The sequence below is a fragment of the Emys orbicularis genome, chromosome 1 (genome assembly GCF_028017835.1).
Source record: "Emys orbicularis isolate rEmyOrb1 chromosome 1, rEmyOrb1.hap1, whole genome shotgun sequence".
Taxonomy (NCBI): Eukaryota; Metazoa; Chordata; order Testudines; family Emydidae; genus Emys; species Emys orbicularis.
The window spans coordinates 327,424,221-327,450,054 of NC_088683.1; the positions used below are offsets into that span (position 1 = coordinate 327,424,221).

At 43.3% G+C, this 25,834-nt stretch overlaps 1 protein-coding gene across 1 annotated transcript in view; it reads left to right on the top strand.

Annotated features, from left to right (window-relative positions):
- The window catches only part of SACS (sacsin molecular chaperone), a 66,898-nt gene extending 41,370 nt beyond the window's left edge, over positions 1-25,528 (top strand). The window contains exon 6 of the mRNA XM_065404673.1: positions 13,968-25,528. Within this exon, the coding sequence (XP_065260745.1) occupies positions 13,968-25,528 (11,561 nt within the window). The remainder of the gene's footprint in view (positions 1-13,967) is intronic.
- The last annotated feature ends 306 nt before the right edge of the window (positions 25,529-25,834 follow it).

Sequence of the window (25,834 nt, forward strand, 5' to 3'; positions counted from 1 at the left end):
CTATGTTCTCAAATGAACTCACACAAGAAAATGATAAAAGACCATATCACTTGTGTGTGAAAACTTTTCACTGGATGTATCCCACTGTTCCTTGGGGTAACTTCCATAGTCCTGTCCATGCTAACAATCTGCAGTGCAATCTATTTCAAATGGAAGTCACACCTCCCTTTGCAAAAAGCAGCAGCTCAGGTCAGTGTTAACATATTGTCTTCTGAACTCCGACTTGCAAGCACACTATCAGAGAGCCTGCAGGGGTTTTCAATGGACACTGATCTGATGAAGCCTTTTGCAAAGTGAGCTGCTTCCTGGTCATGTGAGCACAGCCAGATTTTGGTGAATCTGTGGTGTAAGGCCAGTAAAACTGTGGACTTCATCAAAAGCATAAAGAATAACCATGCATACCAGCCGATAGCTAAAAAGCTGGCAGCTCAGTGGATTTTCCAAACAGGTGATAAATGCAGGGTGCGAATTAAGAGGCTAAAGAGTGAATACAGGAAAACCTAGGATAAGAGTCACATCTCGGGCAACTCGCAAACAACATGCCTATTTTATGATGACTTTGACCAGGTCCTGGGCACTGCACCCAACCCAGAGCCAACTGTGCTTCATGATGACCTGGTGAACTGTGATGGAGCACTGCTGGCTCCTGAATCCGGAATGGGGATTCATTGCAGCCAGCAGCAGGCTTCGAGCCAGGATCATGAAGTGACTCTTTTAATGCAACCAGTTCCAGAGCAGGCTGTGGATCAGGATCAACAGCAAAATCTCAGTTCCTATGTGAAGGAGCTATTTGAACCCCTCCTACTCCTGAGGAACAGCGCACTGCTGAGAACCTGGTGGAGACAGAAGTTGCTCAAGAGCCTGGTAAGTATATGATTCAAATTAAAAGTTTATTATTACTGTAATTGGATTGATTTGTGGTTAAAGAGCAATGCAAAAACGCTAAGCCCTGGTTACCAGCATTTGGACACTAATGGTGGATTGTATCACAGCGTCTAGGCGTCCCCACCTTCCCCGTCCCCACCGTGTGGAGTTCAAAATGGTGAATTGGAATTTCAGACTTTTAAACACAGCTGTATTTTAACTGTTAAGACAAAGAGATTTGCTACAGTCATTCTTGTTTTCCTTCGAGTATTTGGAAATTTGCCACTTTGCAATCACTCCTCCTGGGTCTGTGCAGCTGCCTATAAATAGTAAACTGAGTGTGTGTGTTTGGGAAACAGTATTCTTCTTCGAGTGCTTGCTCATGTCAATTCCATTCTAGATGCGCGCGTGCCCATGTGTGCAGCTGTCGGAGATTTTTGCCTTAGCGATTTCCGTAGGGTTGGCTGTGGTGATCTCTTGAGTGCTGCAGGCATGTGTCAGTATATTAGGCACTGCCGGCCTTACCCCCTTGCAGCTGCTTCTTACCGTCCATGGTGGTTAGTCGGAGCATCTTTCCCTTGCCTAGCAAGGGTTAGTGGTTCTTCTACTTCGCTCTTTGAGCCTTAAGGCTTTGTAAATAGTTCGTTTACAGTAGTTAGTTAGTAAGTAGTGTAGTTAGAGATAGAGTCCCAGTGGGGACTTTGCCCCAGGTGGGGCATGCCCCGTTGTCTCTGGGTTTTAAGCCCTGCTCTGACTGCAACAAGCCTATGCCTGTTAGTGACCCCCATAGCAGCTGCCTCAAGTGCTTGGGGGAATCACATGTGAAGGACAAGAGTCGCATCTGTAAGAACTTTCGTCCCAGAACTCAGAAAGAGCGAGACATCCATTTGAGGGCCCTCCTCATGGGCTTCTCTCTGCCCGGTATCCAAGCCTTCCTGGTCGGACTCTGCCCCAGCACCTTGGCCTCAGTGCGCAGCGCACCCCCAGCAACAGGTTGCGCCCGGTACTACTCCCCATTGCCGGTGCCTAAGAAGAGGTTGAAGAAGAGCGATTCCCCAGCACCGAGCAAGAAGGGCAAAGGACCTAGTTCGGGCCACCAGCCCGCACCGGAGCCACATGGGGACACCCCCCTGATGGGGCCCGCTAACCCCCCGAGGGATCTGCCCCCGACTCCAGGCAGCGGTAGGGGACCCAGAGTCGTGACAGGGCCAACGCCTTCCCAGGCTCTCCTGACGCCCATAGAGCAGAGGCCTCTACCAGCGTGCCAGCACCGCGTGTGTCGCAGGACACGGCAAGGGGTCCTGGTGAGGGCAAGCCAACAATGAAGACCCCCCAGAGGGCAGACAAATGACGATGGGCTCCGGAGACGAGACAGCGTTCTCCGTCTCCACGCCCCAGGTCTCTCTCTTCTGCGGGACGTCCGAGATTGCCGGCACCGTGATTGCGGTCTCTGCCCTCTCAACGTGGGTCCCCTAGAAGAAGGCATCGGTCACCGTATCACTGGCACCGATCATCCTCCTGCTGGCTGTCCCCTTGGCGCAGACCCCCGTCTCCCAGACAGTGGGAGTGGTCTCCGTTGCGGTATCGATCCCCCAGGCCCTGGCACCGATCCACCTATTCGAGGCACCGGTCTCACGTGGCAGTGGTTAGCTATCAGACACAAGCTTCGATCGCCCCTCCGTGGTCATTGGAAGGTGATTCCTCTGGTACGGAAAGGGAATTCAGCCCTTCACTGCAACAGCACTGGCACGATTGGGCACCTGATGCTGCGTCGACTTGCGCAATGCTGTTGTGGCAGCAGGCGAGTGTCTGGAGCAATGGCCCTACTGATGCCGATGCCTCCGTCAATCCATTCCTTGGCCGCCACCTCGGAGCAGCAACCAACAGCACTGAGCTTGATGCACAAGGCGCACTCAAAGGCTGGGATAGAGGAGTGAGCACCCACCCCAAAATCCTTTTCCCCTGTGGGGAATGATGCCCCAGGACCTCCCCCGATGACCCAGTCATCCTCCTTGTCCCCTGATGAGGCAGTGGTGGGGCCCTCTCTTGCCAGCCCGCCGGACGATTTTAAACAACATCAGGCCCTGCTTCGTAGGGTGGCTACGAACTTGGGCTTGGAAGTGGAGGAGATGGCTGACATCTTATTTAATGTGCTCTCGGCCTCTACCCCCATCCATGTTGCACTAACATTACACAGTGGGGTCCTAAAGATAGCAAAAGCCCTTTGGCAAATTCCTTCTTCCATCCCTTCCACCTCCAAGAGGGCCGAGAAAAAGTATTTCATCCCGGCCGAGGGTTTTGAATATTTGTATTCCCACCCTCCTCCGGGCTCACTAGTTGTCTCTGCGGCCAGTGAGAAGGACAGACAGGGGCATATCATTTCAACCCCCAAAAATAAGGAAGCCAAGAGGCTGGATCTTTTTGGAAGAAGGATTTATTCAACAGCCAGCCTTCAGTTACAGGTGGCTAACCACCAGGCTCTCTTGGGGAGGTACAACATCAATTTATGGGACTTCCTCTGTAAGTTCCAGGACTCCCTGCCCCAGGACTTTCCCCAGGAATTAGGGGCCCTGGTGGAGGAGGGGATGACAGCTGCAAGGTGCTCCCTCCAAATGGCATGGGACACATCCAATTCGGCAGCTATGGTGGTCGCGTTGGCGGTGGTCATGAGGCACAGCTCCTGGTTCAGGCCGCTGGCCTTTCCCAGGAAATGCAGGCCTCGATCCAGGATCTTGAGGCTCACTTTGATGGGAACGGTCTCTTTGCAGAGCAGACTGATGCGAGGCTGCACGGACTGAAGGACACTCAGGAACCTTCGCTTGCTGGGTCTGCATATGCCCTGTTGAAGCCTCACAGGGGCCAGAAGCACTTGTTTTGAGGGTGCACTCGAGAGCAACGCCTCAGTAAACTCCCTAGATCTGCCTCGTTCTTTCCTCAAGAGTCTTTGTCCCTACCATTCAGTCTGGTCGTGGGTCACCTCAGACCATTGGGTGCTAGAGATTGTGTCTCAGGGCTACACCTTGCAATTATCGCTCCCTCCAACCCTCTTCCCGGTCCTTCTTCAGGGACCCTTCTCACGAGCAACTCCTCGTCCAAGAGGTCGAGAACCTAATGCAGCTGGAGGCAGTGGAGGAGGTCCCTTGGGACATGAGAGGAAAAGGGTTTTATTCCCATTATTTCCTAATCCCGAAAGCGAAAGGAGGCCTAAAACCCATTCTGGACCTGCGGCGCCTCAACAAGTCTCTCAAAAAGTTAAAAGCAACAGAGAGTTCTGTGGCACCTTTAAGACTAACAGATGTATTGGAGCATAAGCTTTAGTGGGTGAATACCCACTTCGTCAGACGCATCACGAAAGCTTATGCTCCAATACATGTTAGTCTTAAAGGTGCCACAGGACTCTCTGTTGCTTTTTACAGATCTAGACTAACACCGCTACCCCTCTGATACTCAAAAAGTTAAAGTTCTGCATGGTCTCCCCGGCTTCCATCATCCCCTCCCTGGATCCAGGAGACACCGCCCTCGAGCTGAAGGACACTTAGTTCCATATCTCCATCTTCCAAGGTCACAGGTGATTCCTCCATTTTGTGGTTGGCGGGCACCATTTCCAGTTCACGGCACCTTTGGTCTCTCGTCTGTCCCGAGGATGTTCACAAAATGTATGGTGCCAGTGGCCGCTTACCTGAGGTATTGAGGGGTTCAGGTTTACCTGTATCTTAATGATTGGCTCATCAAAGGCAGATCTCAGGAACAGGTGCAGAGGAGCCTTGATCTGGTTCGTTCCACCTTCCATGACCTGGGCCTGTTGATAAATGAAAAGAAATTGACCTTAAGGCTGGTGCAACAAATAGAGTTCATTGGGGCGGTTCTTGGCTCCACATGAGCCAGAGCCTTCCTTCCAGAGGCACGTTTCCAGGCCATGTCACTCCTGAATCCCCCATGTGAAACACTACCCACTCACCACTGCTCACACCTGCCTGCGATTGTTAGGCCACATGGCCTCATGTATGCACATGGTCCCGCATGCCCAGCTCCATTTCCGGCCACTGCAAGCATGGCTGGTGTTGGTCTACATCCCTGTAAGAAGGTTGGGACTCACCACCGTGGCGCCTCCTACTGGTTACTCTGGGAATTAGCTCAGTCCAGTGGAGCGTCCCCTCTCGGTAGTATCCCGCCCATTGTCTTGCCCTCGGTTGGCTTCTGAGCCCACGTCGCTCACCAACTCGCGGCGTCCTCTTCAGGACCACTGCCCTCCGGCAGTGCCCCTTAGTCCTTCCACACCCCCTTCCGGGGGGGGGGTGTGTCAATCAGCAGTCTCTATGTCCAGCCACCGTGGTCAACCACACACTCCAAAGTCTAATCCCTGGTAGCCGCGCATCCGCCCAGGGCCAGGAACATGTTAGCAGATGGCCTCAGCAGGACCTTCTTAGTTATAGATAAATTTCAGTTGGGGTTCCTTCTTCCTCCCCTGCCCCACGTTTCCCCTCCTGGGGACCGGGGCATGCCTCGGTCTCAGGGTTTCAAACCGTGTGGGTCCTGTCTGAAGCCTATGCCAAAGGGAGACCCACACAACTCCTGTCTGAAGTGCTTGTGGGAAGCCCATCAAACAGATAAATGTAAGATCTGCAGTGGCATCTGACCAAGGACCAAGAAGGAGAGGGACTTTAGGCTGAAACTACTCCTCATGGGTTCAGCCATTTGTCCCCAGATGGCAATGACGGTGTCTGATCCCAAACCCAGCACTTTGGTGCGGAGCGCACCAGCCTTGGTACGAGAGGCCACAGCGCCGAGAAAGGACTCGGGCTCCAAGGACCCTCAGCACTGCCATTCCACGACACCGAAGACCTCCTCCAGTGCAAGTGCCCAGCACCGCTCCCATTCATCGGTGCCGCACAAGAAAAAGAAGACGGACAGCAGTCGTTCTCCCACTAAAGTAGTGGAGTGAGGAGGCACCAGCCGGGTGTGTTCCCTGCTAGGACACCCTGCTCCAGCTCCAACTCAGCTGTCACTGTTGACTCCGGCCTTACAGTGAGGTTTGTCAAGTCCGGTTCTAGTGGACTCCCCGGTGCGGGAGTGTTGGAAGGAGGACCCAGACCTTCCCTCTACGCCAGACACCTTTGCAGCAGTTAGGGACCTCATAACGATGACGGCACAGTCCCCTGCACCGGCATGGGTGCCACAAAGAGGCTCAATGCCCTCTCGGGGCAAGCTGACGATGACGAGGCACCGCTTGCCCTCACCTCGGCACTGCTCCCGAGCACCATCTCGCTCCGCACCGCCTTGGTTGCCAAGGTCGGAGTCCTCATCGGACTTGGAGGCAGAGTCGTACACCTCTAGGCAAAGCCGGCACCCATCTCGGCACTGCTCAAGACAAGAGGGCATGAGTACCTGTTTACTCATCCTCAGCAGGGTACTCTGGTGGTGGAGGCGGCCAACCACAAGGAAAGGCAGAGGCAACTGGGGCCGACTCCTAAATCCAAAGAGGCGAAGTAGCTGGATTTCTTTGGTAGGAAGGTGTATTCTACCGGGGGGCTCCAGCTTCTCATTGCCAACCAGCAGGCAGTCCTTAGCCGCTATAGCTATAATTCCTGGAACATGTCCATATTTCAGGAACTGCTTCCAGCAGACTCCCGTTTGGAGTTTGTGGCTGTCCTGGAGGAAGGCAAGGTCGTCACAAGGACCTCCTTATAGGCCTTGCTGGACTCGGTGGAGTCAGCAACCCATACGATGGCAACTGCGATAGCCATGAGATGGAGCTCATGGCTTCAAGTGTTGGGACTCCCACACAAAGTCCAACACATATTCAGGACTTGCCTTTTGACTGTTCAGGCCTCTTTTCGGAGCAAACAGACACTAGGCTTCACAGCCTGAAAGACTCGCAGGCAACACTGAAGTCCCTGGGGCTTCAAACGCCAGCCCACCAAAGAAAGCCATTTAAGCCGCAACCCACCCTTCGCTTCTCCTCAGCTCTTCCTAGGCAGGACTGTAGCAGGAAGCAGGGCAGGAGTAATAGTCAGAGGCCTTCTCAGTCCTCCTCTAACCTGGGCCAAGGCTCAGCGAAGCAGCCCTCAGCCTCCAAACAAACTTTTGAAGGTACGCCCAGGGGTGACGCACCAGTTCAGATGCCATATCCTTTCCTTCCCTTTGTGAATCGTCTGTCTCATTTCTACCAGGCCTGAGCTCAAATCACCTCAGACCAATGGGTCTTGAGCACAGTAGAAGGGCTAGATAGACTGTACCCTCAAGTTAGGCAGATGATTCCCCCATGGGATCTCAACCTGCTGCTCTCGAGGCTGATGGGCCCTCCCTTTGAGCCCCTAGCAACATGGTCTCTACTTTACCTTTCTTGGAAGGTGGCATTCCTATAACTTCAGCCAGGAGGGTGTCTGAGTTCAAGGCCCTCACATCCGAGCCCCCTTATACTGTGTTTTATAAAGACAAAGTGAATTTGCAGCCACACCCAGCTTTCCTCCCAAAGGTAGTTTCGCAATTTCATGCGAATCAGGACATTTTCCTTCCAGTGTTCTTCCCTAAGCCGAATGCTAATAACCAGGAATGGATGCTCTGTTCCCTGGATGTCAGACGAACGTTAGCCTTTTATATTGAGCGGACAAAGCCGTTTCGGAAATCGACACAGCTCTTCATTGCAATTGCAAAGTGGATGGAGGGGCTCTCGGTGTCGGCCCAAAAGATCTCTTCATGGATCGTGGTTTGTATCTGGGTGTGGTACAACCTAGCAAAGATACCGGCCCCAGCATTAACAGCGCACTCCACAGGAGCGCAAGTGTCATCTGCAGCGTTCCTGGCGCAGGTTCCTATTCAAGACATCTGCAGGGTGGCGACGTGGTTGTCTATTCACACCATTACATCTCATTATGCCATTACACAGCAGGCTAGAGACAACGTCGCATTTGGCAGAGCAGTGCTGCAGTCTGCGAGTTGGTGAACTCTGACCCCTTCCCCTAGGGACTGCTTGGGAGACACCTACTTGGAATCGACATGAGCAATCACTTGAAGAAGAAAAAACGGTTGTCTACCTTTCGTAACTGTTGTTCTTCGAGATGTGTTGTTCATGTCCATTCCAAGATCCACCCACCTCCAGAGGGCTCCACAGCTGACCTGACGGGTACCGCTAGGGGAAATACCTTCCGGCGACCATGCATGCAGCATGCACACACCTACTTGGAATGGACATGAACAACACATCTTGAAGAACAACAGTTATGAAAGGTAGGTAACCATTTTTTCTTGGATCATGGCCTACATCCATTACTGCAATGACCTTGCGAAGGTGCCTCCACCAGCGACCGTGACTGCCCACACAACTAGGGTTTAGGCTTCGTTGGCAGCCTTTCTGGCCCAGGTGTTGATTCAGGATATCTGCAGGGCCTCTACCTGGTCATCTGTCCACACATTTATGTCTCATTATCCGCTTACCCAGCAAGCCCAAGACGATGCTGGCTTCAGCAGAGCAGTGTTGCAAGCTACACGATTGTGAACTCTGAATCCGCCTCCAGGGATACTGCTTGTGAGTCACATAGAATGGAATTGACATAAACAAGCACTCAAAGAAGAAAAAACGGTTACCTACCGTTTCGACATGTGTTGCTTCTGTCCATTCCATTACCCGCCCTCCTGCCCCTCTGTCAGAGTTGCCGGCAAGAAGGAACTGAGAGTGCTTAGGGCCAGCGGCGCCTTATATACCTACACATGAGCATGTCACTCAAGAGGGCGCCAAGACAAAAATCTCCGACGGCTGTGCACATGGGCGCGCGCACACCTTGAATGGAATGGACATGAACAACACATCTCGAAGAACAACAGTTACGTAAATTAGGTAACCATTTTTTCTGTTTCCAAATCTAGTCAATTTCAGTTAGCGATAATCCATGCAGGATTAAAACTGCAGATTTCAGAGAGTTTTGTGTTCATCAATAATAGGATAAACCTTGTGTGCTCTAACACAGCATCATGTTTATTCCATCATGGATTAGGACCCAGTACTGGCTGCTAATAGCTGCACACTTTTCCTGAAGCAGAAACTCCACATAGTTTGTCACTTTGTGGGGAAGAATGTATTTTCCACACACCCCGTATAGCTGACTAGTCCACTCCACTCATGGATGTGCTGTTGGTTTGAATACTTCCGTTGCATACGCTGTAGGATTCCCTCCAGCAGTCTGGAATAACATCTCCCTCTGCCAATAGGGCACCACAAGACCTGTTAAGTCTTCCAATATATGAAAGGCCTGAAATGAGAGGAAAAGCATTTTCCTGCGAGGGCCCTCCATATGACAATTACTTAGGAAATTTTTATGAAGCAGTTTTAATTTTAAAATTACCATTGCCTATGTACTTCTGTAACTATGATTAACAAGGCTGTGTCAAGAGACAGCGTGATGACTGAAGCATCCCCTTCACAATATGTGTGGGTTCACTTTAGAATTGTTATATTTTATGCCCTTGACGTTCCACAGTTATTAATTCTGTGCTCCTCCACAGAGTTACTTTAAACAATAACCCTCTGTTTCTTATAATATTTAAGGCCCATAACCTGTACTACCTGCTGTTCTTCAGGAACTTGATCCCTGGCTCAGCATACCCTCAGGACCATTCCCAAAGGAAGCTTTTCCATGAAGAACACACGGTCGATGTTCTTGAGAGGGCAGAGCAGCAGTTCCAGTACCAGAAGAAGAGGGATGAAAGACTGGAACAATGGCAGGCTGACAGGCAGGAGGCAAGGTTGAGGCTCGCTGCCCAGGTGGAGGCGAGTGTTTCAGCAAGGGAGCAGGCATTTGCACATTAGTTCCTGGAACAGAAACAGTGGCTAAGGGAAGAGGACAGAGCCCAACAAAGACAACTTTTCCAGCAACTCCTATCTTAATGGCTGCAAGATACTGGCTCCTGCTGCCTCTCCCACAGCATGGCATGATGTCCCAGCAACGTACCCTCAACCCAGCAGTAGCTTGCACAACTCCATGTTGGGGGGAGCCCAGGCATTCAGGACTGGTGAGCAGCTGGGCTGGGCAACTAAACCCTGTGCAGCCTTCCTTCTTTCACCCCTCTTTGGTTGAAACCTCCACCTCGCTCACCCGCCACAAAGTGAGGGCTAAACATGTAAAGAAGGGAAAGGAGAATTTGGGGCCAGCGGACATTCAGTGGTAGGGGGATTGTGTTAGGTATTAACTATTTTCTGTCCTTTATGTGGGGGTGTTTGGTGTTGTAATGGCAGCTGGCCTGCCCAACACTGTGAGTGGTTTACTGTTTTCTGACCTGTTTACAAATAAAGAATGTTATATTTTCAAGAAAGTTTATTGCTGTTCAATGCATCATATCATACACACAGGATCTGAGATAAAGGTAAAAACATGTTAAGGAGTAATTAAGCATGGCAAAGCAAACAATATTCCTCTCTTTGCTGGTCCCCATCACAAATTTATTTTTCATCATGTCATCTGACTTACATTACATAGCAATTAAACCCACACCCCTCCCATGCACTGCCCCCCTGCCAAAAATGAGTCAGTCCCCTCCCCCACCCAAGCACATTTATACAGGTATTATTCCCCCTCTTCCATTGGGTCATGCAAGTCAATAATGTGAATGCACACAAAATATCCCTTCTGCTGCACAGGTGCAACCAGCTCCCACAGTGGTAGCTGCACTTTCTGGCTGAGGGTACCGATCCAGCATTCCCTCGCTATCATAGATCTATTCAGGGGGAAATGGCTCACCTCTGGCCTCTAGGTTGTGAAGAGCACAGCAAGCCACAGTAATGCAGACAGCATTAATTATACTGGCATCTAAATGGGTTTGCAAACACCTCCAACATGATTTTAATCTGCCAAAAGCACATTCAATAACCATTCTACAGCTGCGTTGAGTGTAATTAAACCTTTATTTGCCAGGGCCTCGGAAATCAGGATATGGTTTCATAAGCCAAGTTAAAAGAGGGTATGTGGGGGTCCCCCAGAATAACAGTGTGGACAGTAACCTCATTTATGTCAGTGTCATTTAGTAGGAATAGTGTCCCAGCCTGTCCAAGAATGTAGACTGCCGAGCGGTGAAAAATTCCGGCATTGTGAACTTTTCCTGTACAGCCCACGTTGACATTCATAAATCTGTGGTCCACTAGTTCCTGCATAAAAATGGAGTAATACCCTTTGTGGTTTATATATTCATGTGCTCCTTGAGAAGGGCATACTATGGGCACGAGTCCCATCACTAGCACTGTCACAGTTACGAAACCCCACTCTCTCAAAGCCATCAGTTACCTCTAGAATATCTTTAATGTCTGCCACCTTGGGGTAAACCTCATGCCTGATTGTGTCAGTTACCTTTGCCACCACTTTACCCATAGTCAGCTTTCCAACCCCAAACCGGTTGGCAATAGACCTGTAGCAGTCTGGGGTAGCTAGCTTCCACACAGTTATAACAATCTGCTTCTGGACTGGCAAGGGTGACTTTGTGTATCTCTTTATGCTGGAGGGTGTGTCCGGAGAAGGGGGAGTTAAGAAGCTCACAAAGCTCCAGAAATGTTGCTTTCCTTATGCAAAAGTTCTGGATCTGCTGCTGGTCATCCCAGCTCTGCATGACTATCTGGTCCCACCAGTCGGTGCTTGTGGCCATACACTGGAAGCAGCGCTCTACGTAGGGGCCATCAGTGGCTATGCCAATTATACTGAGCAGCATCTGCCATTGCGAGTCTGTAATGCCAGGGTACTCCTCCTGCAGCTCCATCAGGAAATCAGTGAGGTACTTTTGGTGGGACCGAAAACATTGCCAGAATGTCCACCAGCACCTTATGGATGTTCTGCCAGCTTCCTGACACATGCATGAAAATGCAAACAAGAGAAGTTCATCCAAAGATGCCTCTTCCTTGTTGCTGGCTCTGGTAGCTGGGAGTACACAGAACAAAAAGATTGCTCGGCAGGATTTGTTGGCAGACAGTTCAAATTTCCTGTAATGTGCAGGGTGAGCAGCAGAGTTTTCCCACAGTGCGACACATTCCTAGGGCTAGAATCAGCATTGTGGGGGGCAGTGTGCTAGGAGCTCTGGGATATGGTTACCTTGACTCGGATCTGTACTTTGACTCGGAGTGTGGATGCCAGAGCCCTAGGTTCGAGCATCAGTCAGAAAATTCTTAACCTAGGGTTACAATGCAATGTAGACGCTCAAGCCCAGGGTTCCCTGACACAGGTCAGCTGACTTGAGTCTCGCTATGCATACATTGCTTTGTAGAGCCTGTGTAAACTTGAAAGCTTGTCTTTCTCACAGCAGAAATTGGTCTAATAAAAAACATTACCTCACCCACTTTGTACTTTCTGTAGTTATAAGTAACACATAAGATTGATGAAATGGAAAGAAGTCAACAAATTTTTTCTTATGTTTGTGCAGATAGTTTCTCCCTTTCCGAGAAAACCCCTATAAACATCAACATTCAAAAGATCTAAATAAGAAACTTTTGAAGGATTTAAAAAACATCTGGATTTACTATGTAAAGGCTGATTTCTATCTGAAAGAGAGTTTAAAAAAAAGTTTTAAAAATTGTTACTAAACGGCACATTATTTTAAGAAAAATACATGTTATAGTTATTCACTCTAATCTCCTTTTATTTCATTTTCACCATCTGCTTAGTCTGCTACAATAATTTTTTGCACTTACATAGCACCTTTCATCCAAAGGTCTTAAAGTGCTTTGCAAAGCTAGGAACAGAGAGGCTAGGTGACTAGCCCATGGATACAGAGCAAGTTAGTGGCAGAGCCAGAACTGGAATAAGTGTTGACAGTCTCCTGCTTTAACCACATAAACAAACTGCTGATAGTAATAAAAATTAAAATTGCCTATAGGTGAAATTTTCCATGTAACTTGCCACTTCATGTTTCCTTTTTTATGTTCTTTTTCCTTATTTTGGACATATAATGGATATAAAATGACTTTTTGATAAAACCAATATCGATTACTGCATATGAATGTATATTATGTTGGAGAAATACATGATGCATTATATTTGTATGAAATTATTACAAAATTGTCACACATTTCAGATTTGGTTTTAGAGTATAAGGATTAATGCAGTTTATTATATATATGTGGTAGAAAAGTAAAATGCTTTCATGATAATCTGTTACTGGAGCTTGGTGTTCTATTTTTTGTGCTGTCAAAGCCATGTCCCCACAGCTGTTTTGCTATAATTGGACTATTGCTTTTAGGGAAACAGTTTTGTTAAGTGATTAGAATAGGGGTCTGAAATTCAACATTGGTGGGTTCTCCTATTGGATCTGCCACTGTCTTGCAGTGCCATCATGGGAAATATATTAATTTCCCTGTGCTTCAGTTTACCCATTTGTCCATCTCACAGAAGTGTTGTAAGGTTTAACTATGATCTATTTATTTAGAATACCAATGTATAGTTCAAAATATATTCTTTTCAATAAAGACTGATTCATAGTAGACATTTTTACACTCTCTCTCTCTCTCTCTCTCTCTCTCTCTCTCTCTCTCTCTCTCTCTCTCTCTCATATATTGTTTTAACCCCGGATTCAGCATTTGCTATATAGTAGTTTTGTTGCTACTAAGTTTTTTTTATTGACTGATGGTTGACTGAAGCTTAGGCTAGTACCTAGGATGGTCCTGCTGTTTGTTCTAACCACTAGGCTACACTTCACGTTGTTTCTAAACATAAGTAACTATTAATTGAATGGGTAATGCAAAAAAAAAAAAACCCAAAAAATCATTTATCTGAGCCTTTCTGTTTGAGTTTAAGCAAGCAAAAGGGCAATCCCTACATGCGCTGCCGTATTTTATATATTGAAAATGAACTCTACAGCTGTTTTTGTGTGCCCAAAGACTTTGTGCAAAACTAACATACTGATCAGTTGCAATCTGGTAATTGTTTCTTGTACTAATATGTAATGGACTTGATTACAGCAAAGTCAGATGAGACCTTTGAGTTCAGGTCTCAAATCATCTTTGTGAACAAGCATAGAAATTGGGAAGTTTCCTGTCCTGCTTTTTCTGTTTCCTTTATGAAAAAAGTACAGAAAAAAGTATTTCTCCTGTATTGTTTGATTTTCATGGAGTTATTATTTTATTTTGATTTCAGGAAGACCATGCACTCAACTGCAGCTTCTGAACCCTGAACGATTTGCCCGGCTTATCAAAGAAGTTCTGAATACTGTGTGGCCTGGCAGAGATATGGTGGTACAATGGTATCCAGTTTCAGAAGATAAAAATCACCCATCTATTTCATGGCTTAAGATGGTCTGGAAGAATCTATATATACACTTTTCTGAAGACTTGACTATGTTTGATGACATGCCACTTATCCCGAAGATGCCGCTAGAGGAAGACCAGGTATTAGTGGAACTTATTAGACTTAGGACTCCACCTGCAATTATTTTAGAAGATGAATCTGAGACACAGCTTCCAGGATTTTTAGCTGACATCATTCAAAAACTTGGTGGTGTTGTACTTAAGAAGCTAGATGCCTCTATACAACATCCATTTTTAAAAAAATATGTGCATCCACCATTACCAGGTGCTGTTTTGCAGATAATGGAGAAACTGTCATTGCAAAAACTGTCCAGTCAAGTTTCATCATTACCTCCAACACATAAAGATGCTCTTAGGGGATTCTTAGCTAGTTTAACTGATGCCAGTGAAAAAGAGAGAAGAATTATTCAGGAGCTACTGATATTTAAAAGAATTGAACAATCATCTGATGAAGGGGTCACTGCTTTTACTGGATTAAAAGGTTGTAAAGTGTTGCATCACACTGCCAAACTTCCACCTAGTCTGAGACTTTCTATTCCAATAATTGACGGCAGTGATGAAGCTACCATTCGTTTAGCTAACTTATTAAAAGTAGAACAGTTAAAGAGCACAGATTGTCTAAAGTTTATTATACAGGATATTCAAAATGACTTTTATTCTTATGATGAAACAATACAGATTATGCTCTGGGTTCTTGAAAATCTCACTTTCCTCAAAAATGAGAATACAGATGTGCTAGATTGGCTGACATCACTAAAATTTATTCAGATTTCACAAGGAAAGATAGTGTCGGCCAATGAACTTTTTGATCCTGAGGTAGAAGTACTGCAAAATCTGTTTTATGCTGAGGAGGAAATCTGCTTCCCACCCAGTATTTTTACAGCGTCTTCAGATATTCTTCATTCTCTGAGACAAATAGGTTTAAAAAATGAAAATGGTCTTGAAGAAAAAGACATTATGCGAGTAGCAAATAAAATTGAAAGTTTGCAAGGTGATTCTCGCACAAGCCATGATGTACTACTAAGAAAAGCTAGAACTCTGTTAATGATTTTGAACAAAAATCATATGTTGCTGCAGTCAGCTGAAGCAAAATCAATGCTGAAAAAATTAAAATGGATTCCAGCATGTAAGGAAAGACCTCCAAACTATCCAGGATCACTGGTTTGGAAAGGAGACCTTTGTAATTTTTGTTCACCACCAGAAATGTGTAATATAGGTCATGCAATTTTAGTTGGTTCATCAGTTCCCTTTGTGGAAAGTGTCCATTTAAATATAGAAAAAGCACTTGGTATCTCCACCAAACCTGGCATAAAAGCAGTCTTAAAACACTTTAAAGTGGTGGTTGATTGGCACAGTTCTAAAACCTTTAGTGATGAAGACTATTACCAATTTCAGCATATCTTGCTTGAAATTTATGGATTTATGCATGATCACTTAGAAGAAGGTAAAGATGCTTTTAAAGCCTTGAAATTTCCCTGGGTCTGGACTGGTAAAACATTTTGTTCCCTTACCCAGGCAGTAATAAAGTCAGTACCTGATCTTGATCTCCAGCCTTATCTGCATAGTGTGCCAAAAACTATGGCTAAATTCCACCAGTTGTTTAAAAGCTGTGGTTCAATTGAGCAGTTGACACCAGACCACGTTTCCATGGTCATTCAGAAAATATATCTAAAGAGCGAGCAATCTCTCAGTGAAGAGGAGAGTAAACAAAATCTTCACATTATGCTGAATATTATAAGATGGCTATACAGCAGTCAGATTCCAGCAAGTCTGAATACACCTGTGCCTATATATTGTATCAAATGTCCTTTTAAGCTTGTAATGAAACCAATTCATGAATGTTGTTATTGTGATATCAAAATTGATGACTTAAATGATTTACTTGAAGATTCTGTGGAACCAATAATTCTGGTGCATGAAGACATACCCATGAAAACTGCAGAGTGGTTAAATGTGCCATGCCTCAGTACAAGATTGATTAATCCAGAAAATATGGGATTTGAGCAATCTGGGCAAAGAGAACCTCTCACTGTAAGAATTAAAAACATTTTGGAGGAATACCCTTCTGTTTCAGATATCTTTAAAGAGCTGCTTCAAAATGCCGATGATGCCAATGCAACAGAATGTAATTTCATGATTGACATGAGAAGAAATATGAATATAAGAGAGAATCTTTTGGATCCAGGAATGGCAGCATGTCATGGACCAGCTTTGTGGTCATTCAACAATTCTGAATTTTCTGACTCAGATTTTCTAAATATAACTCGATTAGGTGAGTCTCTAAAAAGAGAAGAAGTTGATAAAGTCGGGAAATTTGGACTAGGGTTCAACTCTGTTTATCACATCACTGATATTCCTATCATTCTGAGCCGAGAATTCATGATAATGTTTGATCCAAACATTAACCATCTCAGTAAACATATTAGAGATAAATCTAATCCTGGGATCAAGATTAACTGGAGTAAGCAACAGAAAAGACTGCGAAAATTTCCTAATCAGTTCAAACCATTTATAGGTGTGTTTGGTTGTCAGCTACCGTTGACTGTGGAGGCTCCTTACAGTTATAAAGGAACACTTTTCAGACTTTCCTTTAGAACTCAGCAGGAGGCTAAAGTGAGTGAAGTCAGCAGTACTTGCTACAATACAGCAGACATTTACTCTCTTGTGGATGAGTTTAGCATTTGTGGTCATAGACTGATAATATTCACTCAGAGTGTAAATTCAATGGTTCTGAAATATTTGAAAGTTGAGGAAGCTGACCCTGGTGTAGCACAAGATACAGTGACTATTAAAAAAAGTCTGTGTTCCTCCAAAGCATTGACTGCACCTGTTGTAAGTGTTTTAAAGGAAGCAGCTAAACTGATGAAGACTTGCAGCAGCAGTAATAGAAAGCTTCCCACTGAAACACCAAAATCTTCATGCATCCTACAGATAATAGTAGAAGAATTTCATCATGTATTTAGACGGATCGCTGATTTACAGTCTCCACTTTTCAGAGGTCCAGAAGATGATCCATCTTCTCTCTTCGAAATGGCTAAATCTGGACAGATGAAAAGGCCAGCTGAAGAACTGCCACAAAAAACAGTAGATTCTTCCACTTGGCTCATATGTTCTTGCATGGATACTGGTGATGCTTTAAAATTTTCATTACATGAAAGTGGACAAAGACTAGGTCTTGTCCCCTGTGGTGGAGTAGGAGTACTGCTATCTGAAACTCAGGACCAAAAGTGGATTGTGAAACCTAATTGCAACAGCATTGGGGAAGTATTCTGCTATTTACCTCTACGAATAAAAACAGGTTTACCTGTTCACATCAATGGCTGTTTTGCTGTTACTTCAAATCGAAAAGAGATCTGGAAAACAGACACAAAAGGAAGATGGAACACATTATTCATGAGGCATGTTATTGTAAAAGCCTATTTAGAAGCACTTTGTGTTTTACGTGACATGACAGTCAATGGCGAGCTAGCTGACTACAGTTACTATGCAGTGTGGCCAGATCCTGACTCAGTGCATGATGATTTTTCTGTCATATGTCAAGGAATTTATGAAGATATAGCTCATGCAAAAGGGAAAGAAGGGATCAAAGTGTTCTCTGATGGTTCATCTTGGGTTTCCATGAAGAATGTGAGGTTTTTAGATGATTCAATACTGAAACGTTCAGACATTGGACCTGCAGCCTTTAAGATCTTCCTCAAATACCTTAGAAAAACTGGATCAAAAAATCTTTGTGCTGTGGAGCTTCCGTCTTGGGTAAAGGCAGGGTTTGAAGAAGCAGGATGTAAATATATACTACTAGAGAACACTTTCTCTGAGAGACAGTTCTTTTCGGAAGTCTTTTTTCCTAACATTCAGGAGATTGATGCAGAGCTGCGTGATCCTTTGATGCGTTATGTTCTGAATGAAAAGGTTGAGGAGTTCTCAGGAATTCTTCGTGTTACTCCCTGTATTCCTTGTTCTTTGGATAGACATTCTTTGGTTATACCTTCAAGACTGATCCACCCTGAAGGAAGAGTTGCAAAGCTGTATGATGCTAAAGATGGAAGGTTTCCTTATGGCAGCAGTCAGGATTACCTTAATCCAGTTATCTTGGTTAAACTTGTTCAGTTAGGTATGGCTAAAGATGATGTTTCATGGGAAGATCTAATAGAACGTGCAGAATCAGTAGCCGCAATTAATAGGAATGATCATGTTGCAGCCTGTCTCAGAAGCAGCATTTTATTAAGTCTCATTGATGAAAAACTAAAATGTAGAGATCCTAGAGCTAAAGAATTTGCTGCAAAATGTCAGACAATTCCTTTCCTCCCATTCCTCACAAAACCAGCCGGCTTCTCATTACACTGGAAGGGTAGTGACTTTCAGCCTGAAACAATGTTTTCAGCAACTGACCTTTTCACTGCTGATCATCAAGATATTGTTTGTCTTTTACAACCAGTTCTTAATGAAAATTCCCATTCCTTTAAAGGTTGTGGGGCCATATCATTAGCTGTCAAAGATTTCTTGGGTTTGCTTAAGAAACCAACTGTTAATATGGTCATAAATCAGTTGCAAGAAGTTGCAAAGTCATTTGATGGAATTACATTGTATCAGGAGAATATCACCAATGCTTGTTACAAATACCTCCATGAAGCAATGCTACAAAATGAAACAACAAAAGCAGTGATCATTGAAAAGTTGAAACATTTTAGTTTCATTCTTGTTGAGAGTGCATATGTTGACCCAACAAAAGTGTGTTTTCATTTGAACTTTGAAGCAACACCACATCTTCATCAATTGCCTAATAAATATAAAAATAGTTTCCGTGAACTATTTGAAAGTGTAGGTGTAAGACATGCTTTTACAGTTGATGATTTTGCCCTAGTTCTTGAGTCTCTAAATCATGAGAGGGGAAGCAAGCAGCTAACTGAAGAGAATTTTCAGCTTTGTAGGAGAATCATTAGTGAAGGAATATGGAGTCTCATTAGAGAGAAGAAGCAAGAATTATGTGAGAAAAAATATGGTGAGATTTTGTTACCAGATACTCATCTAGCACTTTTACCTGCTAAATCTTTGTGTTACAATGACTGTCCTTGGATAAAAGTTAAAGATACAACGGTAAAATACTGTCATGCTGATATCCCTAGAGAAGTTGCAGTAAAGCTTGGTGCAGTACCCAAGCGTCATAAAGCTTTAGAAAGATATGCCTCTAATATCTGTTTTACTACTCTTGGGACTGAGTTTGGACAAAAAGAAAAATTGACAAGTAGAATTAAAAGCATTCTTAATGCCTATCCCTCTGAAAAAGAAATGCTGAAAGAGCTCCTTCAGAATGCAGATGATGCAAAAGCTACAGAAATCTGTTTTGTGTTTGATTCTAGACAACATCCAGTTGATAGAATATTTGATGAGAAATGGGCACCACTTCAAGGACCAGCACTATGTGTTTACAACAATCAGCCTTTTACAGAGGATGATATAAGAGGAATTCAGAATCTTGGAAAAGGTACTAAAGAAGGAAATCCATGTAAAACTGGACAATATGGTATAGGATTCAATTCTGTGTATCACATTACTGACTGCCCTTCTTTCATATCTGGTAACGATATACTCTGTATCTTTGATCCCCATGCTAGATATGCACCAGGTGCAACTTCAGTGAGTCCTGGACGCATGTTTAGAGATTTAGATGCAGATTTCAGAACACAATTCTCAGATGTACTCGACCTTTATTTAGGAAATCACTTTAAAATGGATAATTGCACAATGTTTAGGTTTCCACTTCGAAATGCAGAAATGGCAAAAGTGTCAGAAATTTCCCCAGTTCCATGTTCAGATAGAATGGTCCAAAACCTCCTGGATAAGCTGCGCACAGATGGAGCAGAACTTCTAATGTTTTTGAATCACATGGAAAAAATTTCCATTTGTGAAATAGAAAAAACAACTGGAGCACTGAATGTGTTATATTCTGTAAAGGGCAAAATCACTGATGGAGACAGATTAAAACGGAAGCAATTCCATGCATCTGTAATTGACAGCGTAACTAAAAAAAAGCAGTTAAGTGAAATACCTGTGCAACAAATTACTTACACTATGGATACCGAAGACTCTGAAGGGAACCTTACATCTTGGTTAATTTGCAACAGGTCAGGTTTTTCAGCTATGGAAAAGGTATCTAAGAGTGTTATATCAGCTCACAAGAATGAAGACATTACCCTTTTTCCACGTGGAGGAGTAGCTGCTTGCATTACTCACAACTACAAAAAACCACATAGGGCATTTTGTTTCTTACCCTTATCATTAGAAACCGGGTTACCTTTTCATGTGAATGGACATTTTGCTCTAGATTCTGCCAGAAGAAATCTGTGGCGGGATGATAATGGAGTTGGAGTAAGAAGTGACTGGAATAATAGCCTAATGACAGCACTAATAGCACCAGCCTATGTTGAACTACTGATTCAACTGAAAAAACGTTACTTTCCAGGCACTGATCCTACAGTATCAGTATTGCAAAACACGCCTGTTCATGTTGTGAAAGACACTTTGAAAAAGTTTTTGTCTTTCTTCCCAGTTAACAGACTTGATCTACAGCCAGATTGGTATTGCTTAGTGAAAGCAGTTTACAGCTGCATTCATGAAGATTTGAAACGTCTTTTACCTGTTGTGCGGGCTCCAAATATTGATGGCTCTGATTTACATTCTGCAGTTATCATTACTTGGGTTAACATGTCTACCTCGAACAAAGGTAGGCCATTCTTTGACAATTTGCTACAAGATGAGTTGCACCACCTCAAAAATGTAGAGTACATCACAACACGCAAGACAGTGGCAGAAAATGTTTATAGACTCAAACACCTACTTCTAGAAATTGGATTCAATTTGGTATATAACTGTGATGAAACTGCAAATCTTTACCATTGTCTTATAGATGCAGATATTCCTGTCAGCTATGTGACTCCTGCTGATGTCCGCTTTTTTTTGATGACCTTTTCTTCTCCAGACTCTAATTGCCACATTGGAAAGTTGCCTTGTCGTCTTCAACAGACAAATCTGAAACTCTTTCACAGTCTAAAACTTCTGGTTGACTATTGCTTTAAGGATGCTGAAGAAAATGAAGTCCAAATTGAGGGATTGCCACTACTTATTACACTTGACAATGTCTTGCAAGTTTTTGATTCAAAGCGACCGAGGTTCTTAACAACATATCATGAACTGATTCCATCTCGCAAGGATCTGTTTATGAACACTCTGTATTTGAGATACAGTAATATTTTACTTACCTGTGATGTAGCAAAAGCTTTCAATATCACAAGTTTTGCTGATTTGTTATCATCCGTGTTGCCTAGAGAATATAAAACCAGAAGTTGTGTGCGATGGAAAGAAAATTTTGCAAGTGAATCTTGGCTTAAAAATGCATGGCATTTTATCAGTGAATCTGTAAATGTTAAGGAAGACCAAGAAGATATGAAACCAAAATTTGATGATATTGTTGATACTTTGAAGGATTGGGCTTTGCTTCCAGGTACAAAGTTTACTGTCTCAGTCAATCAGCTTGTAGTGCCAGAGTGTGATGTCTTGCTGCCCCTCAGCTTAATGCATATAGCTGTTTTCCCAAATGCTCAGAGTGATAAAGTTTTCCATGCTTTAATGAAAACTGGTTGTATTCAGCTTGCATTGAACAAAATATGCTCCAAAGATAATGTTTTAGTGTCTCTGTTGTCAGGATATACAGCTAATATAGATAATCCGTCAAGCATTCTGAAAGCCATACATTATATGGTCCAGACCTCGACATTTAAGACTGAAAAATTAGCAGAAAGTGATTTTGAGGCCCTCCTAATGTACTTCAGTTGCCATTTAAGTAATTTGATGTTACAGGATGACATCAAAATTTTAAAGTCTCTCCCATGCTATAAATCCATTAGTGGTCGATACATCAGTATTTCAAAATGTGGAACATGTTACATACTCACAAAAAGTATTCCTTCAGTTGAAGTGGATAGGTGGACACAGTCAACGTCATCTGCCTTTCTTGAAGAAAAAATTAACTTGAAAGACTTGTATACTGTGCTTGGTTGTGTCCCTGTAGATGATCTTGAAGTGTATTTGAAGCATCTTTTACCAAAGATTGAAAGTCTGTCTTATGATGCAAAGGTAGAGCACCTGATCTACTTAAAGAACAGACTCTCTGGCATTGAGGAAGCTTCAGAAATAAAGGAACAGCTGTTTGAAAAGCTGGAAAGCTTTTTGATAATTCATGATGCAAGCAATAGACTAAAACCTGCAAAACATTTTTATGACAGAACTGTAAAAGTCTTTGAAGTTATGCTTCCTGAAAAATTGTTCATACCTCAAGATTTTTTTAAGAGACTGGAACAACTCACAAAACCGAAGAATCAAGGGGCATTCCTTACATCATGGGTAACATTCCTGCGGAATATAGGACTAAAATACATTATTTCCCAGCAACAGTTACTACAGTTTGCTAAGGAGATCAGTATGAGAGCTAACACAGAAAGCTGGTCTAAGGAAACACTGCAAAGTACAGTTGATGTCCTCCTTCATCACATATTCCAGGAAAGAACTGATTTATTATTGGGAAACTTCCTAAAAGAATTATCTTTAATTCCTTTTTTGTGTCCCGAGCGTGCTCCTGCTGAAATTGTCAGATTTCATCCTCAGTATCAAGAGATTAATGGAACACTCCCTCTTATAAGATTCAGTGGAGCACAAGTAAACCCTAAATTCAAACAGATGGATGTTTTACAATTGCTATGGACTTCGTGTCCTATTCTTCCTGAAAAAGCAACACCTTTAAGTATCAAGGAACAGGAAGGAAGCAGTCTTGGTCCACAAGAACAGCTTGAGCAGGTTTTAACTACGCTTAATGTTAACTTGGATCCTCCTCTGGACAAAGTTATCAATAACTGCAGAAATATATGCAATATAACAACTTTAGATGAGGACATGGTGAAAACCAGAGCTAAAGTACTAAGGAGTATCTATGAATTTCTCAGTACAGAGAAAAGGGAATTCCGCTTTCAGCTTCGAGGGGTTGCTTTTGTGATGGTGGAAGAAGGTTGGAAGCTCCTGAAGCCTGAGGAGGTAGTAATAAATCTTGAGTATGAATCTGATTTTAAACCTTACCTTTACAAACTTCCTTTAGAACTTGGCACCTTCCACCAGTTATTTAAACACTTAGGTACTGAAGATGTTATTTCAACAAAGCAGTATGTTGAGGTTCTAAGTCGCATATTCAAGAACTCTGAAGGAAAACAATTGGATCCTAATGAAATGCGCACAGTTAAAAGAGTTGTTTCTGGTCTGTTTAAAAGTCTGCAAAATGATTCTGTTAAGGTTAGAAATGACCTTGAGAATGTAAGAGATCTGGCCCTTTACCTTCCCAGTCAAGATGGTAGATTGGTAAAATCAAGTATCTTAGTTTTTGATGATGCTCCACATTACAAAAGTAGAATACAGGGTAACATTGGTGTGCAGATGCTTGTTGATCTTAGCCAGTGTTATTTAGGAAAAGACCATGGTTTTCACACTAAGCTGGTAATGCTGTTTCCTCAGAAACTGAGACCTCGCCTACTTAGCAGTATTCTTGAAGAACTGTTAGATGAAGAGTCTCCCAAAACATGTCAGTTTGGAGCATTATGTTCTCTACAGGGAAGATTGCAATTACTATTATCTTCTGAACAGTTTATCACAGGACTCATTAGAATTATGAAGCATGAAAATGACAATGCTTTCCTAGCCAATGAAGAAAAGGCCATAAGACTGTGCAAAGCCTTGCGAGAAGGCTTGAAAGTTTCCTGTTTTGAGAAGTTGCAAACAACATTAAGGGTTAAAGGTTTTACTCCTATTCCCCACAGTAAAAGTGAAACATTTGCTTTTTTAAAGAGATTTGGGAATGCAGTAATACTGCTTTATATACAGCACTCTGACAGCAAAGACATAAATTTCCTCTTAGCATTAGCAATGACCCTGAAATCTGCAACTGACAATCTAATTTCTGATACCTCATATTTAATTGCCATGTTGGGTTGCAATGATATTTACAGAATTAGCGAGAAGCTTGATAGTTTAGGAGTGAAGTATGACTCCTCAGAACCATCAAAACTTGAATTACCTATGCCTGGAACTCCTATACCAGCTGAAATTCATTACACTCTCCTTATGGATCCAATGAATGTTTTTTATCCAGGTGAATATGTTGGTTACCTTGTTGATGCTGAAGGTGGTGATATATATGGATCATACCAACCAACATATACATATGCAATCATTGTACAAGAAGTAGAAAGGGAAGATGATGAAAATTCCAGTTTTCTAGGCAAGATTTATCAGATCGATATTGGATATAGTGAGTATAAAATAGTGAGCTCTCTTGATTTATACAAGTTTTCAAGACCCGATGAAAGTTCTCAGAGTAGGGACAGTGCGCCATCTACCCCAACTAGTCCTACAGAATTTCCAGCACATGGACCTAGGACAGTTCCTCCTCTTTTCTCTGGTAGAGAGAGCCACAAAACAACGTCTTCAAAACATCACTCTCCCAAAAAGATTAAGCTGAATTCTTTGCCAGAAATATTAAGAGAAGTGACATCAGTGCTTGAACAGGCTTGGAAACTTCCAGAATCTGAAAGGAAAAAGATTATTAGAAGGCTATATCTTAAGTGGCATCCAGATAAAAATTCAGAGAATCTTGATATAGCCAATGAAGTTTTCAAACATTTACAGAATGAGATTAACAGACTAGAAAAACAGGCCTTTATAGATCAAAATACAGACAGAGCATCAAGACGAACATTTTCATCCTCAGCTTCTCGATTTCAGTCAGACAAATTTTCATTTCAAAGATTTTATACTTCATGGAATCAAGAAGCAACGAGCCATAAATCTGAAAGGCAACAGTATAAAGAAAAGTGTCCATCTTCCACAGGGCCATCTTACTCTGCGCGTTTCTTTGTACCACCCACATTCAAGTCTGTTGGTAATCCTGTGGAAGCACGTAGATGGCTTAGGCAAGCTCGAGCAAACTTTTCAGCTGCAAGAAACGACCTACATAAAAATGCTAATGAATGGGTGTGCTTCAAATGCTATCTCTCCACAAAGTTAGCCTTGATTGCAGCTGACTACGCAGTAAGGGGTAAATCAGATAAAGATGTAAAACCAACTGCACTTGCACAAAAAATAGAGGAATATAGTCAACAACTTGAAGGACTTACAAATGATGTTCAAACACTGGAAGCTTATGGAGTAGATAGCTTAAAAACTCGATATCCTGATTTGCTTCCCTTTCCACAGATTCCAAATGACAGGTTCACTTCTGAAGTTGCCATGAGAGTGATGGAGTGTACTGCTTGTATCATAATAAAACTTGAAAACTTTATACAACAAAAAGTGTGAGAGATTTGAAAGTTAGAAAATTGTACTCTCAAGAACTAGATATTTAATGTGATGTGATACAACTGTAATTTACATGTGCAGATTACTGTATTTCTGAGAGGTTACACGTACCAAACAATTTAGAAATACAATGCACATATTTGGATGGTACTGAAGTATTTAGAATTGAAATTAATGTAAGCAGGCCTTTTTTTTTCACTGAGTTTATTGTATAAGCAAACTGTAAAACGTGAATATTTAAAAATTTGCAGGGAGATTGTGCTGCAAAAAGTAGCTGTCTGTACAGTAAATTGGTTAAAATTGAAC